This window comes from Chaetodon auriga, chromosome 3 (assembly GCF_051107435.1).
Source record: "Chaetodon auriga isolate fChaAug3 chromosome 3, fChaAug3.hap1, whole genome shotgun sequence".
Lineage (NCBI taxonomy): Eukaryota > Metazoa > Chordata > Actinopteri > Chaetodontiformes > Chaetodontidae > Chaetodon > Chaetodon auriga.
In genome coordinates, this window is record NC_135076.1 from 16,564,136 (window position 1) to 16,584,732 (window position 20,597).

At 41.5% G+C, this 20,597-nt stretch overlaps 1 protein-coding gene across 1 annotated transcript; it reads left to right on the forward strand.

Moving 5' to 3' along the window:
• The first annotated feature begins 2,286 nt into the window (after nucleotides 1-2,286).
• Nucleotides 2,287-12,046, forward strand: cth (cystathionase (cystathionine gamma-lyase)). The gene is made up of 12 exons (XM_076727085.1): nucleotides 2,287-2,636; nucleotides 4,199-4,280; nucleotides 4,480-4,575; nucleotides 4,731-4,840; nucleotides 5,407-5,541; nucleotides 5,681-5,738; nucleotides 6,245-6,322; nucleotides 6,990-7,142; nucleotides 7,444-7,565; nucleotides 8,207-8,259; nucleotides 8,620-8,758; nucleotides 10,866-12,046. Exons 1-12 carry the CDS (start codon nucleotides 2,319-2,321, stop codon nucleotides 10,881-10,883), a joined length of 1,362 nt encoding a protein of 453 aa, XP_076583200.1. The 5' UTR covers nucleotides 2,287-2,318; the 3' UTR covers nucleotides 10,884-12,046.
• Nucleotides 12,047-20,597: the final 8,551 nt, after the last annotated feature.

Sequence of the window (20,597 nt, forward strand, 5' to 3'; positions counted from 1 at the left end):
AAAGGGATACAAAATTAAATCAACTACTACCAGTCATAGCAGGTGAGGTCTGATTGCACCTAAGAACGGTACTTGAGTAAGTGTACTTTCCACCACTCTTAGCAGTATGCTTTACTGTACAGTACCATACTACTAATACTACAACTACTTCGACTACAACTAACAATCCTGTGTATTTGAATATTCTCTCAGGCATTCACTTTTAATAGCAGAACATAGAATAAATTGCACTGATGCCTGACGAGGAAAATATGGGAAAGAAGACTAAATGTTCAATTAATATTTTCATTATAAAATGTATGAAAGACGACAGGAGCAGCAGCCCCAGACGCACAGATGGATAATCATTCCAGTCCTCTAGCTGACTTCAGGGTCTCCTCAAACAAAACAAACAAACATTACGGTCTCATAACCTCTTGCAGTTTGTCAACTTCTTCTTCCTAAAAGCTTAAATATAATAAAGCTCTCCATGCCAAGCCCACAGCGATGTGTGAAATAATCTGTTTCCACAACAGACCGCATGGTAATTAGATATACTGAACAGAATTTCCAGAAGAGTTCTCATTTGACTATAAATTTACTACATTCATATTATAAACTCATCTGCTGTTAATTTGCTCATGTATCCAGTGCTGCATGTCTTTCACTTGCATTTCTCAGATCCTGCAGGCGAGCATCTGTACATGAGTGTATGTAAGCATGACTATAACGCAGTTCTTGATTTACTCCTGCTTCTCATTATATTTTAATGCATGCATACTCAATCCAGTCCTTTGTACAGTACACAATATTATGTACTTAGTACATTACTGTGGCACTATCATTGCAGAGTGTATATTCAGTAGCTACATATTAGAGTTTAAGTAGGTTTTTATTTCTCTAATAAGTTTTATTTATGTTGATTGATTTGTTATTTATGGCTTTTGTATTTGATTTCTTACCAAGCTCACTGGAGGTTCTAATGTCATTTGTTTTGTGAGTTATGTGATTTGGCTTTGCTATGTGTTTATCTGTATCTATCCATCTTGGTTGTATTTTTCAACGTCGCACTGCCAGTGGTGGAAAGTAACTAAGTACTGTCATGTACTGTATTTGATAGGCACGTACTTTACTTGAGTCTTTTCTACTTCTACTCATCGCATCTCAGACAGAAGTTTTACTTTTTACTCCATGACAGTCATCTGACAGTTACTTTACAAATTAAGACTTTTGCACAGAGCACGTACAAGTAGCTTATAAAATATGATGTTTTGTTATAAATCAAACTACCCAACACTTTTTAAAAGTACAGCTGAAGTGATTGGTTGATAAATTAATCAATTGACAAAGAATTCATTGAAAACTATTTTGATAATCCTTTAAATAAGTTTTCATGTAAAAACATTTCATAGTTCCAGCCTCACAAATGTGAAGGTTGACTGCTTTTCCTTTTAATGATTTGAATTTATTTTCAATAATCAGTCAATTAATGGAGAAAATAATCAGCAGATCAATCCAGAATGAAAACAATAATTATTTGTAGTCCTATAACTAATAGTTCAAAATGAGCTCCACCTCAACCAACTACAGCAGTAAAATGCTGTTTTTACGTTAATGCATGAGTGATAACAATGCAGTGAGATGAAATATGTCACTTGATAACAGCAGACAGTCGCAGGGGACATTTTTCTGCTGTGTACTTTTACTACTACTAAATTTCCCCGGTGTGGGATCAATAAAGTCCTATCTATCTAACTTCTGGTACATTTTCCCAATTACACTTACATATTTTTACTAGGAACAGAGTATTTTTACAGTGTACTATTAGTACTCTTAGTTAAGTAAAGGATCTGAGCACTTCCTGCCCTGCATGGTGCACTCTGTGACCCCTGTAGAAGTCAAGCCTGTTGTATTTCAACTGGAGCATTCCTGTTACTTAGGGAGGGTGAATCAGACCTTCTTCTGGTGGTATCATAGAGTCAGTACAGAGCACTTCCTCCACCTATAGCTCGTGTATGGAAACGCAGCTAAGCAGCTCTGCTCCGTTCCACGAGGCCCAACACCGCACAACATTCATTATTTCACAGCTCCGACAGCACTTATGGTGGCGGTTGAGAAGTATGCTGGCTGTTGTAAAGGTTTGAGATTTTATTCCTGTAACTAAACGTAGTAACTAACTTGAAGTAAACGTGTACTAAACGAGTAAAAAGTGTAACCTCCCTGACTCAAACAACAGGAAGCGTTACATCAGTCAACATATAGAACGCAAACAACGTGCAAGATCACGTTGGCTGGACGCCCCTCCCGAACCACCAATCGGCGCCAGCCGCTGCTTGTTGATGAGCGCTGATTGGCTCACGGGGACGAGGGCAGTGCACAACCACGTTAAATGGCATTTCACCATACTATACAGAGGTAATGCATACTCATCCTCCATTCAGTTTAGTTCACGCTTGGGGGAGTACACTATCATGGAGCAAAATCACAAACAAGACGAGCAGAGCGACCTGTTCGCCGGCTTCAACACGGCTTTTAAATCGTTCGCCACTGAGGCGATTCATGTCGGCCAGGAGCCGGAGCAATGGAAGTCAATGGCTGTAGTGCCGCCGATCTCTCTTTCTACCACGTTCAAGCAGAGCGGACCAGGAAACCACGCCGTAAGTAGCCTGATATGCCTCCGCTTTTTAAGTTGGGGGGTGAGGAGGGGTGATGGGCATGATCCGGCGGTATGCACGTGTGTGAAGCAGACCCTATCCAGCAGCATGCACGAGGATTTACGCGGGCTATAAATGAGTATTCAGGTGTTTTTTTTTTTGTCTGAAGATATGTGAGACATACAGACATGTTAACAGTTAAGATAAATTCGCATGTACATATTTTTAACATAGCCATCATGTTTCATCAGAGTATTCTTTTAAGACATAATCAAGACGGTCTCAATCACTCTGTAGCCCTGTGGATGGATGGAGTCACATAAGAAACCAACCACAAGGAGGGAAATAATAATGGTAAACTTGTGTCATCTGCATACAGTGAAATATTTGCAAATCCACATTAGATCCACCTTGGCCATTAAGAGAGAATACAGTGACAATAGGCACCTTGTTTTACCCCTTTTCTGTAAGATAATCCACACTAAAACTAGTTGTCTAAATCTGTACGCAATAGTGCCTGCTCATATTCTACATGGTTAGTGGAAGTTTGTCTTGTATGGTATAGCAATATGCCTCACTGGAACTGAGCTATATACACATCTATCTATAGACACATAGTTATTCACAGGTATGTGACTGTATGTATAGTATGTAATAAATCTACTACATGTTATAAACCTGTACTTCCTGTTAAATGTCAAACAAATGACCACATCTGTCTGCTTCTTCAGTCGAAAGTGAATCCACCTGGAGAGAGGTGGCTTAACTGCATTTCTCTCTCTCTCTCTCTCTCTCTCTCTCTCTCTCTCTCTTTGTGTAAATGACCCTGAGGCCATGTCTGGGAACACACACCAAAACCAGTCCCTGTGGGATAAATAACAGCTTTCCCCCCTAATATTCTCCCTGTAGTTTAACGGTGTAGTTGGCAGTTTTCCTGCAAGCAACTTTGGCTTTTACAGCTGTCATTTATTTCTGTCAATGATTGTATTAGAGGATGGCCACTAATTCACTTGCAGATCAGAAGTATGGAAGTGCTGGAGTTTCTACAATTGTAGAATTATGTTTCTCATATTTACAGCAGGAAAGTGTGTGCGTCCTTGCATCAAACACCATGAGCTCACACATCAGTTATCGTCATACAGTGGTGAAGCTGTATGTTACTGGGTGACATCTTGTTTTCTTACCTGTTGTTTTAAACAGACATATAATTTCTTACTTCGCCATCAGTGGTTTCGAAATAGTTCTCACAGTTATCAGTGGCGCGCACACACCTGCTTATTAGCAGATTACCCAGCGAAAAACACACTGGTTTTGCCTGTTTGTGAGAGCGGCAAGCGAATGCAGGTACAGACGGAGTGATGGCTGCAGTCCACCTGGGTTCTTAACGGTGATAAAGAAGCTATAATGCATTTAGGAATGGTCATTGTTCTGGTGCCACTGGGTGTAAGAACAAAACTGTATTAACGCACGCTTATGTTTGGGCAACTTGCTGTTTGAACATTGTATATTATTAGAAATGTTGACTTTTGTTGACTGAATCGTCTTATTACCATGTTTTTCTTTAGGGGTTTGAATACAGCCGGAGTGGAAACCCGACAAGAAACTGTCTTGAAAAGGCTGTGGCTGCTTTAGATGGAGCAAAGTACTGTAAGTAACACTGTCATAACGGGCACTTATATAATCGTGGAAGGCAAATCCCACAGAGACAGGCTGTGTTCAATAACACTGCTTTTAACAAAATGATCAGCAATCAGAAAGAGTGGGATTAGTGCAAATTTCAGCCTCTGTCTCCTCTAACATGAATAGAGTTTTTGGTCTTGATGACATTTGTGCTTTTCCCCTGCAGGCCTTGCTCTTGCCTCGGGGCTGGCAGCCACAGTGACCATCACTCACATGCTGAAGGCCGGCGATGGAATCGTCTGCATGGATGATGTGTACGGAGGTGAGACATCTGTGTAGGAAAAGAAATTATGCAACATTACCCACTTGTACAAAATGGCTGTTGGTCTGAAAGTGGAAGTACATTGTGTGCTGGTGTGGAACCATGAGTGGTTATTTTTGGCGATGTTAACGCTTCTTCACTTTTTTAATTGCGAGGTACCAACCGCTACTTCCAAAGAATTGCCGCTGAAGTTGGTCTGGAGGTGTGTTTTGCTGACTGTACAAAACCAGAGGAGCTGAAGGCTGCTCTGAAGGCCAACACTAAAGTAAGTCAGAGGGTGATATTGTAAAGATGAAGTGGAACGGGTCTTTACCATACACACATAACAAGGTCATTAAGCTGCTCCTTCAAATCTGGTTTTGCCGAACTGTTGTATAACTGGGTGTGTCATCTGGAGTTACTTGAAGCAGTCACTGTGAATCAGCCCTTTGCTGACTGTTACTGCACCAGTCGATGAGCTGTCTCAAACAATAGCGACTCCAAAAAAGTTGTGGCGCTGTGTAAAACATTCATTAAAAACAGTCACAACAGAAAGCAATCATTTGCAAACAAAGTGTGTTCACTGAGCCCCAAACCCCTGTTCACTGGTGGCTGTAGTTGTTTTCTGAGAACTCATTGCTGCATCGAATTCAGAATAAGCAGATACTTACAAAATACTTTGAAGCCAATGATGCCAGACATGAAATGCACTGTCTTTGTACTGTCGAATTGAATTGAAGGTCCCAGCTTTTTTGGAATTGGGGGTTGTAACTTTAACCACAGTGCGTGTTTGCAGCGTCTTTGACTCCCCTCCTGCCACAATGAATTAACGTCCTCTCTTTCTCGGCGTAGCTGGTGTGGATCGAGACGCCCACCAACCCCACGATGAAGGTTGTTGACATCAAGGTCTGTTCTGAGTTGGTCCACAAATACAACAAAGACATAGTGGTGGTCGTAGACAACACCTTCATGTCTGCCTATTTCCAGGTGAGAGTGACAGATGTGCATTTCACGATCTTTTGATTTTGAAACAGCAGTTTAATTGTTTCCTACATTCAACTTCCACTTCATGTGGAAACTAGTCATTGATTAACTGCTGTGTTTGTCTGGTACTTTCCCTCCTTAGCGCCCCCTGGCTTTGGGAGCTGATATCTGCATGTATTCAGCCACCAAATACATGAACGGTAGGTTATGTACATTTTCCTGTTTTGATAGCATAAGACACTGTTGAAATTTGATGCAGAAGTTTACAAAAATACATCAGACCATCAAGGCCTTCGTTGAAGGCTGTCTGTCAGATTATGTGTCAGAAGAGGAACGTGGAGGATCTGTGGTCTAATTTTAACCAGCAAGCTCATCATTATCAGGTTTACCAATATTTCTGTCAAATATTTATCTTGCAAAGAAAAATGTGAACTTTATACTCAGACGAAAACACGCACACGTGATCTAATCTACCCAATCTAATCATAACTTACAACATCATGGTTGACCAACAAAGGTCTGAAAAACCTGGCCCTAACTGACCTGACTGAGCTCCTCCACTGACACGCTCTGTTCCGCTGATGCTGACCTCCTGCCTCTCAGAGTTATTTTATAATATCCACACACAAACAAAGATTTTCTGCGCCAACATTGTTTGGATTTGAAATGTCAGCTTCTCTTTTATTCCTGCCTTTTAATTGGACAGGTCACAGTGACGTGGTGATGGGTCTGGTCTCAGTGAACCGGGAAGATCTGTATGAGCGACTGAAGTTTCTGCAAAATGGTGAGTAGAAAGGACAAATTTAAACTGGTTTTGAGTTTGTTAGGTACGCAACACATTTTGACAAAAAGCCATCATCAGGTGACGTCAGTGCACGGCTTCCTTTACAGCACTGGACAGTGTTACTTTTCAATATCATTTGCTACTACTTTCCAATTTTATTTTTATTCCTGTTAACTTATTTTACTAGATGCATCTTACTTTATTGTTAATCTATTAAGTACTGATGTTATCATTTTACACTTCGTATTTATGACTTTGTTGTTTTTATTTATGACTTTTGAACAACCTCTTGCACAAACATTTCCTTCCAGGTGAATAAAGTTCTATCTTATCTCAAAAGAGTCACCAGATGACTTAACAGTTAATTTATGTTTGAGTCATTTATCAAACAAGAAGCTAAATGATTGCAGGCTCTAGTCTGACCAGTTCATTTCAGGACATGGAGCTCAGAAAATCTGGCTCTGCCACGCTCAGTATTTGGTGAACCGGTTATTTCAAACTGACCTACATTCGCTCATTAAACAACCAAAACATGCTTCGAGGCATTAAAACCCTCTCAGAAAGAAGCATTTGTTTATGCATTTGTTGTTTACCTGATCTGGGCTTTGGGAGGTTTTGTAGCCTTTGTTTTTTGTTTTTTTTCTCATGTGACCCTGCCGTGGTTCAGCGCTGGGTGGTGTCCCATCTCCCTTTGACTGCTTCCTGTGTAACCGAGGCTTGAAGACGCTACACCTGCGGATGGAGCGCCACTTCAAGAACGCCATGGCTGCGGCCAAGTTTCTGGAGGCCGATCCGAGAGTGGAGCGTGTCATTTTCCCAGGTGATGTCTCAGCAAAGCAGCAATATAACCATAACAGCTTTGATATATAACGCTTATTATTCATTAGTCATATTATACAGTAAAATGTCGAGACATGCCCGTTACTCTATCGCCTGATAATAAACCTGTTTTTTGTTATCATTGCCTCCATTGACATCTGCAGCTACACCTTAAGTCTACACCTTTAGCTATTTGAATAGCTGTGAACCAAAGGTCTAAACTTAACCAAAGGACACACCAACATCCCGTGATCACCAACTGACTGTCTTTTTTTTAATATTTTCCCAATTGGTCAACATAGGCCTGCCCTCTCACCCCCAGCACGAGCTGATGAAGAGACAATGCACCGGATGTCCAGGGATGATCACCTTCTACATTAAAGGGAAACTGGAGCATGCCACCACCTTCCTCAGTAACCTCAAGGTAATTTGGCAGTGAACTTCTATCTGATCTGGACCTGATCAGATTTGTGTGCTTTGCATGTGGGTAATGCTGAGAATGTGAGACTGGAGGGGGTTTTCAGAAAGACTGAATTCCCAGACTGGCCGGACAGCTGGAGGGGGAAACCACCACAGCTATACGGGCGCTTTAGCAAAGCACAAAAGTCCTACTTGCAGGCATTTCCTGGTGCAATACTGCACTGTAAAAATTTTAGGACTCATGAAAGCTGAAGTTGCTCTCGAAGAATGTTTTTGAGTTCGTAGCAGAATCATTCAGTTTGCTCACCTTGGAAACTATCTGCCTTGTTCATGCTGGTTTTAAACAGCTTTTATTTAAAGAAGACACGCCTCAGCATTGATAAGTGGCTCATCCTGTCATACGAGCTCCATATTGTATTTTGCTGTATATGACAGACCTCCAAATGCTGACTCTTTGGAAATGACCCAAACCACAAAATGTAAGCAGAGAAAACGACCTTGGGTTGGGTAGTTTTTGTAGTCTGTCACTTATTGCCTTTTGTGTGACTTGATTTGTCAATTAGTTTTGCCATTTTTCACCTGGTGTGCACATTATTTTTGTCCTGCACAATAATTCATTTCAACTCTGTTGTCTTGTCATTTTAGATGTTCGCTATCGCTGAGAGTCTTGGTGGTTATGAAAGTTTAGCAGAACATCCGTAAGTATCCCTGCAGAATATGTCTCTAAACATAGTATTACATCTATTTTTTTTTAGTACAGTCTTGATTTTTGGAATTCAGTTATACTAAAAATTCAGATAGGAATAGTAGAAGAGTAAAATAATCCACACTATAATTTTAACATACAGTAACACTCAACTGTAATCTAAGCTGTACTGCAACAAATAGTGCCACAAGGGGGCAGCAGAGATCAAGGGGAAAAAATCCCTACCAGACTCAAAGATTTTAATTGAGGCACTTTATTTCCATTATGAAGTCTATGCTCTAATCTCTGCTGAAACAGCAGGATGTTTTTCTGTATACAGCTCACAGTGCGGCACTGTTCTATCATAATTTAGGGCGATTATGACTCACGCATCAGTGCCGGAAAAAGAGAGGAATGTTCTGGGTATCAGCGACACACTGATCCGGCTCTCTGTGGGACTGGAGGACGAGGCCGACATCATCGAAGACCTGGAGCAGGCGCTCGCTGCTGCTGTAAGTAACAGTAACTTGAGTACAAAACACTCCCATCTATGTCTGTGGTCATGAACTGCATTTGAACATGGAGATATCTGTTCTTGACACTAAATTTGAAAGCTTCCCATCAAAAAATGTCTCAAAAAGTTCTTGATATTTAATGCCCCACAGTCTCACTACTCCACCACAACCTGCTTTACTCTCTGAGCTGTGAAGGAGCTCCAGGTGTCGCACATGTGACGACCTAATTATTAATCAGAGGACAAGCGCGGCCGTGCCTCTGTGTACTTTACAAGTACAAGGTTATATCTAATCTCAGAGCTGTGTGGAATGTCACGTGAGTCACAACCTGCACTGGTGGGTAACAAAAAAAAAAAAAAAAAAAACAGGTCAAGTGTCCTGGGAATATATTTTAAGAATCTTCAAAAAAAAAAAAAAAGACTGGATGCTGTAATTTATAACATCCAAGAAAGTGTCCCTGAGATGAAACCAAGCAAGCTGCCACTCTTTACTTTGAAGGTACATTTCCAAGCACACAGCATGCTTTATGTTTGACCTGTGTGGTGCAGAATAAGGCACGTCTGTCAAAATGAAGACAAATCCAGCCTGGAGAAGAAGTGGCAATTATCTTGGGAACACTTCGGGAGGGGAGAGCCAGGCTAGGAAGAATTGCAGACCAGGATTGAGTTAGGTATGCAGTGGTTGCACACTGTGCACTTTGTAGAGGGCTGTGGTGTATCCACCCATCCCATAAACCCCCTCTCCCCGCTGTACGACCAGCTCCATCATGCACAGTGAGGTTTCTGTATCTGTGCTGCAGTCTGGGCCGTCAGTGCAGTCCGCTGGGGACATTCCTCCATTTGCACATGCTCAGCAAATCTCTGACAGTTTATTTTGTTCCTACGTTGATCCTCTTTTGTGTTAGCACATTCAAGTACGGAAAAATGTTTATCGGTTCTTACAAACACACCCAATTCTTAAAAATGTTTGCAGTTGATTGACTACCTGCTAGCTTCTTCTTGGCATTTTCGCTGTGGAAACATTTCAAACTATTTCTGCTCAGGAGACCAAAAGATGGCTCATTGGAAGTACAGCAGTGTTCCTAGAATCCAGCTCATTGCTCAGTTTCAGCTTTTCTCACTTCTGTGTACTGCTGTGCACCATTGCCCCTCAGATCCGGCTTGGCTCATCCAGACATCTGCATTTTTATCACATCTGTCTCTGCTCCAGCGGCTGGCGTCGACATCTGAGGCTTTATTTCACCTCTGTCTTTCTCTCTGTCCTGGCATGGCAGCTGAGGTTTTCATCAAACTGCACAGTATTCTGACCCAATCACTGCTTTTCTTTGCGGTGCACAAGGTTTGTGGATGGGTATTTTATAGAAGCATAGACACATTAAGAGGAAAGAAATAGAAACTAATGAAACGGCTAGAATGGAACTCATCAATTTGTCACACGAAGACCCAAGTTGGTTTAGATTTCATCACATTAAAACCGTATTAAACAGACCTCTAGTGTGCTGGTTGTGGATGATTCACCTCTAATTTCCATCTACTGTCTGCACTGCTATCAGGAGGGATAGACGAGTTTCCTAAAAACCCTTTTTGCCACCTCATGCAGCCGTATCCTCCCTGGCAGCCTGCACCTCCTCTCCTCAGGGTTCAGATAATGTCTCTGAATCCCTCTGCTGTCCATCTGTAGCAAATGGAAATTAAATCGAGACAAATATCTCTAATGACCGTCTGTGGGCCCAGGAAGAGGCACCTCTGATGGGTGAAGCGATTGATTGGATGGGATGGCAGCTCAGACTGGATCAGGTGGTTAAATTCCCAGTCAAGTCCTCATCCCGGGCTGAGTTTTGAATCACAGAATTGGTTGTTGGTTAATCATGTGGAACTCTTCAGCGGTAGCTGTCATTTACCATTTGTTGTAGCTGTAAAATACAAGGTGTGCGCTGTTTTATGCACCGTTTTCTCTGCAGTGGGCTCACAGTGAATCTGCCACTGACTTGCCTTTATTGCAATATATTTTTAACTGTTGCTTCATCACTGTCTGCTGCTGGATATGGACTGAGAACGAGTATTGATTTCACTTATCAATTTTTTCCTTTCCTATTGTCTTTTAGCATCCAAAGAAGAAGTGAAATGTCTCAAGGGCGCCCTCGAGGCTGAGGTTGAATCAGTCGAGGTCAGGATGAAGAGCGAAGTCAAGTTATCGCAGATCATGTGGTACCTCAGTTCAGCGCACAAACAGCAGAGGTTCAGCTATCAGGGAACAACTTAAGAAAATATAGAAATCATGCTCTCTGTGAATGATTGACACAATTGTTACGGGAGAATCTTTTTGATGCCTATTTTACTAGAAGATCAGTTGTAATCTTATTTATCCCATGCAGGTTTTGCTTTGTTTTTATGTTTTTATGTGTTCTGTTTTAATCTAGCTTTTTTGGAAGGCTTTAAAGGGGCATAGTCCAATTCAGTCAAATTAGTAGCATGAATTTCTGCAGGAAAAACACCAAACACAATATTTTCTGTATAATCTTGCCGGGTACTTAAGGTTGTGTCTTAATTTTGATGCACCATGCAAAATTTTATGTCACTGCTGCATGCACATCTACATGTACATCTGCAGCTGTAATCTGTATTAATAATTTCCTAATTCTAACTGCCATAGTTTGCTCTGTAAAAGACCAACACGTGTATTAATACATTCAAATTAGTCACACTAACCAAACTTATTCAGACAAAGGTAATGCTGCCACCTACTGTCCACAAATCAGAGGTATTTTCTCTTTGCTGTCAACATTTGGTCAATGATTTTAGCACCATGAACATTAAATATCTCCACTCACTGATGAACAGAAAGTTGTGGATGTGGTTGCAACACAAGAAAAACTGGGCCCCAGTTTAACTAGAACTTAATGTTATGCTTCATTCAGTGTATGCCGGGTAAAGAAGAAGACCCTGTTCATCAAGTTTGAGACTAATCAAGATATTAACCAATAAATACAGGAGTGTTTGGTACTCATGCCTTATTTGTGGTTTTTATTTGTTGGTGTTACAGGAGTATTTCTCAGAATAACATCTGGTCTGTGTTCTTGAACTCAAGTAAAAGCATGTGGCTTGATGACAAAAGCAAAATGTCTCCCAGGAAAGGACTCGCGCTCGGGCGCCCCTCCTTCTGCTTTTCGCCCTGTAGTCACACATCACTTCGCTGCTCAAGCATATTCTTCATTCTGGACAGACCACTCAAGTTCAGTGTCATTTATGTAACCGACAAGTCCATTAAAATCAGTTTGCAGTACAAGTCTCTGCGTCTCTCGCTTCCTTTCAACCGTCCCGCTATACAAACATGAGCAGTGTAATTGTGAGTTCAGCGTCAGTAACCGTAGCGGGTCGATACGCCACATCCAATTTAGGCTGGATAGTGGCAGGCTGCTCACTGGGGTTTTAGCTGATGGATCAAATGAGCTAGTTCCCGTCCTAATCAGCAAACCATCAATAACATTTCCACAAAGAGACTGAAGGTTTCCCCTCTCTCTTGAAGACCAGTTATCATCTTTAAATGTAAATGTTGTGGTTCACTGGACCTTTAATTTCTTCCTACCTATAACCATGTAATGGGTTTTACACCTCTGAGGAGCTTCAGAAATCAGCCATAGCTACTGCCAACACTGCCTCAGAGGACCCTCTGAAACCTGCATGTTCAGTTAGTGTATAGATTCTGATGGGGGGGGGGGGGGTGGGGGGTGGGGGGGGGCTATGCCTTTAAAGTAGAGTTGCTACTGAGGTGTTTGAAATTCAGCTCGCAACTCTCCCAGCCTTGATCTTGTACTGAGTGTGTTGTCAGCGCAGGTCCTCACTGTCTGTCAGCCAGCTCATCTCTCTCAGATGAGTCAAACATGAATAAAAGTCTCTGACGACACAATTACGTGGAGGTTATGATGTGGTTATTATGTGGGCTTTTGGTGTTTATTTTACAAATAGAATGGTGGAATCACATTCACTGCCAATTAATGTGTGCTACCGCAGTTTAAACAGCACAAGTCTTCAATATAAACATGAAGTAGCAGTTGCGACTCTTAATGCGTGGTTTCAATCTGTTGCGTCACAGTTAAAAGAGGAACCACCCACTTGCATTCGCTGGAGACCGTCTGCACTCCATCACATCTGGAGTCACAGATGACACGTACACAAACTGGTAGACAAAAGGGTTTGAGCTTGGAGGGCAGTGACTGCACAAAAATGGCAACAAGCAGTAGCAGTTTGAAATATTGACTTGGATTCCCAGAAATCCTGTCGAGTGACATCAGCTGCAAACAGCGTGATCATGTTTGTCAGTGTGGACGGTGTGTGAGAACAACAGTATCCTACCAGCAGACACCAAAGACAGGAGAGGCATGAAAGGGGTAACGAACAGTATTTGTGGTGAAATGGTGGGCTCAATTGGTATCTGCCTGGTGATTTGGCCTCTCAGAAACGGTTTATTTTTGTTACTCATCTCTTGACCACATGCCCACATGATGGTGGGATGAAGTAAATCTGCATCTGCTCAAACACTGGGAGTAGACAGTTCTGCCTGATGAGATAATGAGTAATCCCTGAACCCATTAACTCTCTTCCACATTAACCAGTGTGTTTGCAGGGAGGAGAGACCTGGTGTTAAACAGCAACAGCAGCATGCGTAACCGTCAATGTGTGCACTGAGTTTTACTGTCCTTGTAAATTACTGAGAAGATAAGTAAACCTGATCTGTCATTGATTAAAGCCCCATCTGTGTTGAGGACCAGTAAGAGCTACAATGAAGAATAACTGCAGTCGTATTCCCAGCACAGATCTGGTCGTGTGTTCTCAGTATTACAAAGGCTAAAATATTGTGTATCAGCCATACTGTCCTTTAATTTTGGTTTAATTGATGTACACACAGAAGCAGTAGATTGAATGAGACAACCAGATGAATCAAACAAACATGAGTCCACTGTAGCTGACCTTCAGAGTATTATACTTCATGTACTGTCATGTTATATAGCTCGGCTGTAATGGACGTCCACATTGATGTTCATTTTTATAGCATGTCCTCCACGCCCTGCTCACTATAAATGGACTGTCAGTCCTGCCAGCTCTCACACTGAGATACTGTAAACACATTGACACGGCTTCTAGGACAGTGAAAATGGACATAAAATGGCCATAATTTTCACAATTACTCTTCAGCAGTTTCAAGAATTATCCTCTTGGTTCTGTAGAAAGTTTGACCAGAGGGTGACGCAGCTCTTCGCTCCTTTTTGTGGACTGGCAGCCCGATAACAGGTGAAGAGAGAGTATATCTATATTTAGTTCTGAAATAAAGAGGCCTTACTGAACCATCAGGTGTGCAGAAGACAATAATTATGTCTGAGAGATGCAATCCCTGTTCTCCTCTGAACCAGCGTTGAAAAGAGAAAGGATACAATTAGTCCTATATTGATTTTGAATTATGCCACTTTTGCTGCTGCTCTGGGAAAATTAGAAACAGCAGCAGTTGGTGGTTAGTCATGTTAACCCATTTCTACCCACAACTGAGCTGCAACCGAGACCCGCTACCTGAAAACAGACCTTTTTTTTGGAAATTTTGGATGTTTTTCTGTCATATGACTCAGTCAGTAGATGTTCTCTGACGAAACACTACTGGCATTAAATATAATGATGCTAAAGCCGGAAGGGAAAAATCATTAAAGCTCAGAGCAGAAGGTATAATCAGATGCACTCATTCGAGGGATGAAATAAGCAGTTTAACAGCAAATCTAAATAGAAAAACATACTGATTCACCACCTTTGTCTTCAATATGAAATTCAGTTAATCTGGTCAGCGAGCAAACCGACAGATTTACTAAACATATACCATCGTTAGCAGAGGTATAAAATAAAAAGGTAGAGCACCTACTTGTCCCACATCACAGCAAGCCTTCAATTGTCTGCATCCTTGTTACAGGAGTAGATATTGATCAGCAGCATGGCTGGTGGCTTTGAATTTAAAAGGTCATGACAGATGCTGGCTGGAGACCAGACCAATGAAATTGTGCTGATGTATGCACCATTTGGTGGAGGCTGATGTCCACATTGAGCACAGAGTTCATACATTTCTGGCATGAGCCCTCTGTGAATTTGAAAAGCACACGGCAGAAGACAACTCAAGGAAAGCTGGCAGGATTCTGTGGTTAAAAATGACCCTTTCAGGCATTTCAAAGTCAGGCTTAGCAAATAACACAATGAAATCTACATTACTGGTAAAAAAAAAAAACAGGACAGCAAACCAAATAAGAGCCGGACCAGACCATACATATGCAGGTCAGTCTGTTACTGTACATACAGGGTTGTGATACAGGAAGTGCAAGAATGGTAGGTAGAGACAAGAATTATGGAATAAATACTATATGCATAATAAGAGATAATTATGTGTATAATGAGAGTGTGACAACAAAAAGATATCTAATAATAATGCAACTGCACAATATTAGCAAGGGAAAAAAAATTCCTGGGCCCTTGCAATTAAACAACATGCATGTGTGCTGTAAACAACTCCTGAACTTTAAGCTTTCAGACATCACCATACAAAAAAAAAGATGGGCCCAATGGTGCAGATTTCTACTGACAGCCATCAAACACGAACAAAACAAGAAAGAAAGAAGAGAGAAGTTAGTGCTTGTATGCTTCATGCCTCCGTATGGGAACACACAGGAAGCTGTTGCAACTCTCACCATGTCACACAAAGAAGGTCAATACATATGCATGTTCTTCACTTGAGGCTAAAATCTGCACCCGCACAGCATGACACGCTGTCCTCTGCATACATGCATGGAAATAAATCAAGCAGAAAATTACCTCTTGTTTCTCATTATTACCCTCCGTCTGCTAAGACATATTGCATGTATGCATTTTTCCAAAGAGTCATCAATATGCCATATGTTTAGAGAGAACAAGGTCCAACAGCAGTCCATCAGATTAGAGAGCAGAATAAAGGAACTCCTGAGTAAGGAAATGAGTTGTCAGTGTTAACACGGAGGAGACGGATGCTTCGACAGGTTGAGCCGGAGGGAATATTTTCCCTGCTCCTGACCCTGTCGATGTGAGGTATGGTATCAATTATTCACACTCTGAGCTGTGTTGTGTTGTTGAGAGGACAGACAGACAGAGAAGATCTCAATCTGATGTTTCATTTGTTTCCCAGAAGTCCTCGTGTGCGTGGCTGGAAATTCATCATCCGGTAAGTCAAAAAAAAACCAAAACATCCCATCTGGCTGTCGTACAAGAGCTGCAGCACACCGCCCCCTCTGAGCCTGACCCTCAGTCATTCAAACTGTCGTGAGTCACAACCAGCAAAGCAGCATGTTACCAGACACTGAGACCGCTAACACAAATATTATGATTAATGTTGTGTTAAACAAGATGACAGCTCTGAGTGTCTTTAAACAGAGACGGCCTGCAAACACGGAGAAGAATGACAATTTAGCTCAAGAATGCATCATGTTTTGTTTGTCAGAAAAAGAGAAAGTGTGACTTTCGGTGCAGCATGAAATTGTTGTGTCAATCAGACACACACACACACACACACACACACACACACACACACACACACACACACGCACACATACATATACCATGACACAGAATCAATACGCCGTAAGGTGTACATGGGCGGCTGTGGCTCAGGAAGTAGAGTGAGACTCTGAACCCCGGTTTGCTCACTGCTTGTGGTCTCCTAATTGCTGGTCCAAAGCCCGATAAAACTGAAGGGTGCTGGGATGCTGGGATGCTGGGATGGGGGGGGCAGTTTGCCAGTGTGATGGAAACAGATGAATGGCGAACCCTGATGCGGAGCAGGCGGAAGAAGGAGATGACAGGTTTACATATGGTCCATGTAACACTGATGGTGAAACACTCTCCCCGTCACAGCTTCAAGGACATGACGGCCTTTGAGCAAGGCACTGAACCCCCATCGCTGGCTCAGTGGTTAACAGCAGAAAACTGTAGCTACACTGGTGAAAACTGGCCACTTTCCATTGAAAAGTATATAAAACAGGTTATAGCTACAACAAGATTTGGGGGTTTCGTCCAACAGTTGTGTGTTTATTTACACAAACTTTTACAGGATTAGACTTGCAAAAGGGTCTCAAAAGCTTAAAAGCAAAGAAAGGACATTTTTACCTGACGAGATGCTCTTGTAACCACTGTATCAGACCATCAAAGGACTTTCTGTTCCATTTCTAAAACCCCTCTGATGCAAACTGTTACTCAAGAGGTACTTTCAATGCTTTGTTGATGGTGTTATGAAGATGGAAAGGATCCTGATGCTGAGGTGTAATGTGAAAAAAATATCTGTGCCAGGCACATGAGAGCTACAACAACTTCTCTCAGACAATTTCCATAATGAAAACCCAGAAGATGTGATTTGGACCATTTCTGAGCAGCGACAAAATCTGAGAAGCCTTGATTTGCATGTGAGCCAAAAGCACCTTGATGGACGTCCTCCTGAGGGAGCTCATCACAGCATCTGCATCTCAAAACAGCAGGTGATGTTACCTGCTGTTTATCTATGCTGCTGTGCCATTTATCACTGTCCCTGCTTTATTCCTGCTGAGAGTACTGTGAGAAAGTTGATCTAATCTGTGTTGATGATTAGAGCAACTGAAGTCGGAAACTCAGGCGGTTTGAGTCATAGTGTGTACACCAACACATGTAATTACAACACTGGATCACAAAATAATCCAATTTGTGGTGGGTGAACCATCTGCATATCCAACAGAGTATCTGAGGCTTTTTGTCTTCATGATTTTTCATATGTTACAAAGTTCATCTAAACTGTGGCATCAGTTGGGATTAATCTGCAGAATCGATTCAACATGCAAGAGTTTTGTTTGTGATGCGTTTATACAATATGAGCCAGGAAGCAGCAAACATTTGCTGGGTCCAGCCTCTGAAATCTGCTGCATTTCTTTGTTATTTCTGAAAGACAATCTGTCACTATTGTAATGATCGACGTATAGATTAAGTCTGCAGGCAAAATTCAATAGTCATACTATGTCCAAGTTGTTATGACAACCACATTGAAAATAGTTTCTTCAGCGCCTGCAGCTTGGCAGACATGTTCAGCACTTACCAGCTGGGAGGCTGCATGAGATGAAACGGTTTGAGTATTAGATGAAAATGTCTTGTTACTGAGGACTTCTGCTAAAAAGGTAAACAAATGATAAACAGCGAGTGGTAAATGTTCAGAGAGGTGACTGAAGGAAAACGCTGTCGCCTACAAACCTAAACAAACACACGCACAAACACAATGAATGCAGACTCCTCCACAAAGAGGTGGCTGTATTTCAGCAAATTGGTAGTACACTGCAAATCAGTTTTCAAGTACACTTCAAGTGTACTGAAAATGCTCAAGATGTATGTAAAAATACTATTATATACTGTATACTCTTACACTCTAACAGTCCGGACGAGGTATACTTAAGTATACTCAGTGTACAAATATTCAGTATATTTTAGTGTATTGTTTTTTTTACTAGGGTTGATATTTGTCTGCATCATCCTCTCCTACGTGTGTGCACACAGAACAGTTACTGGTTTTTCTGCTTCAGGTGACTTTAAAAAGTTGTTTATTAGATTTTCAGGCTGGACATTGACATTGAAGGCTTCCATGTGAAAAGGCCATGTCTAAAAACATCCTTGTTTTGACATTTCACTGGTTCATGTGTTCTTCTGACAACACCCCCCACTACACACACACACACATACACACACACACACACACACACACACACACACACACACACACACACACACATATATACACACAATATATCTGCAATGAGCTAATATAGGTAATATAAATGCTCCTTGGTGCAGCTCCAATAAAAAATGCAGAGATAAAAAATGTCATTAAATGATAAAAATGATGTGTTTTTGACTTTAACTATTATTAAAAAAAAACAAAAAACATACCCTAACTGAAGATATTTAACCTTGCACACTTAAAATAATGAAAGTGGTTCAAAGCCAAAGTAATCATAGCTTTGCTTTGCTGGCTACAGAAACAGTCCAAAATTCATCTCCTGTCTCTTTTTATTGATTTACTAGTCACAATTTAAAATTGGATCTGCATTATGGTCCTGATTAAATGAAACATCTGTGTTGGCAGATGATAAGTTTACTCATTAACATCAGACACAAACCTGATGTCACACTCTCAGGCCTGTCACATTTTCATCAGCTGGTGAGTGATGCAGCAGATTTATTGCAGCCTGATGTCCTCTACAGTCTCCTTTGATGGGTTAGTGCTCCATAACATTTAGACGCACAGAGACACACATCACGATTTCAGCCCGGGCCAATCAAAATGCTGGATGTTTGAGTGAGGAAGAGTCAGGCATGAAAACATCAAAGACAATAAAATTAAATCTCAACTCAAACTGAATCCAGAAGAAAAAAGCAGGCATCAATACAATGTGGAGACACCTTTCATGAGTCAGAGAGTAACCAGACGTTGGACATGTGAGGACGGATCCCAAAGAGCACAACAATACGGGTGACAAATAATGCAACACCTGAACACTGACTGGCTGTATATGGATACGTTGGATTACGCTCGGTGGTTTCCATTGTATTTGCAGTCCACCTCTGCATGTATTCAGCATCTCAAGAGAATTCTCTCCACAACACTCAGTAAATCCTGCAGAGCACATCACTGCCCTCAATTAACGTCTCCTCCTGTTACCTCCCTGACCCTCCCTGAAACCTGCAGTACGGAGGTCTCTCTTGCAAAGAGAGATTTCTGGATTAAATAAAGGTTATATGTAAATGCATACACAACAAGGTGAGATGTGTTCCTGTCATAGACTTACAAATACGGTGTGCAAACTGCGACTCCACGTGGTGTGTTTATTTGATAAATACAGCACGTGTTTGGGGCAGAATGTGTCACATCTGCGTCAGAGAAACAGGCACAAAGCGTTAAATCAGGCGCTCTGTTCAGAGGATGCAAGACTTGTCCATGTCTGATTGATATTGTTCAGGCTTTAGGAGGGTTCTTTGGACGTGTATTTTTTACTGCAGCTTGTGTTTGTTCAGTATACACAGCTGCATGTAAACAGGAATATTAGTGGAGTATTCATTCTCATTAGCCATGTAAGCAGCTTTGTAGGAATACTGTCTTCAGAATAAGGGCTAAAAACGGAATATTTTGTGCATGTCAATGTAGCCCCTGTCCATGAGAATTATATCCTTTTCAATTCAGCTCAGTATCCCTACAAGTTCTGTTCATATGGGATAATTCTGCATTCAATACACACACTCTGTACCAATGCAGGACATTTTGTGCACTTTATACAGCGAGGTGTGGGGTGAGGCCGATTTCCATGCAGGAGATGCTCTCTGAGTTCACATTCGCTGACAGACCTGCAACCTTCACTTTTCTATATGCAGGAAACGCAGAGAGAAATACATTAAAAAAACACTAGCGATGGACGCCATACAATGTTTTCATTCCAAGGTTTGTCCAATATCAATGTTCTTGTCTGACTATAGCGTTGGTCCACTGTGTAAAATTGCCTTGTGTAGCTTTGGACTCGAATCTGAAGTCTGGGAAAGTGTGACAGAGATGTGAAAGTGCCAGACTCTGCTGACGATTGAGTCAGCAACAAACCTGAATATGTGGCCCTATAGGACACATATGAGTTATAAGGCCCTTCAGTAAAACAGACAGATCTGCAACGGTGTGGAACTTGTTGTTTGAGAGGGTACGCTGCTTGAAAATACTCTGTCTTTCTAGAAGGACATGAAGCGGTCTCATATCCCCTCAGTGGAACACTGCACTGTCCTGGAAT

Bases quoted from the DNA above. Each gene is read 5' to 3' on its own strand.
- cth (XM_076727085.1), top strand. From the start codon at position 2,319: ATGAGCGCTGATTGGCTCACGGGGACGAGGGCAGTGCACAACCACGTT. The intron at 4,281-4,479 runs GTAAGTAACACT...TTTCCCCTGCAG, and splicing joins TTTAGATGGAGCAAAGTACT to GCCTTGCTCTTGCCTCGGGG. The intron at 7,566-8,206 runs GTAATTTGGCAG...TTGTCATTTTAG, and splicing joins CCTTCCTCAGTAACCTCAAG to ATGTTCGCTATCGCTGAGAG.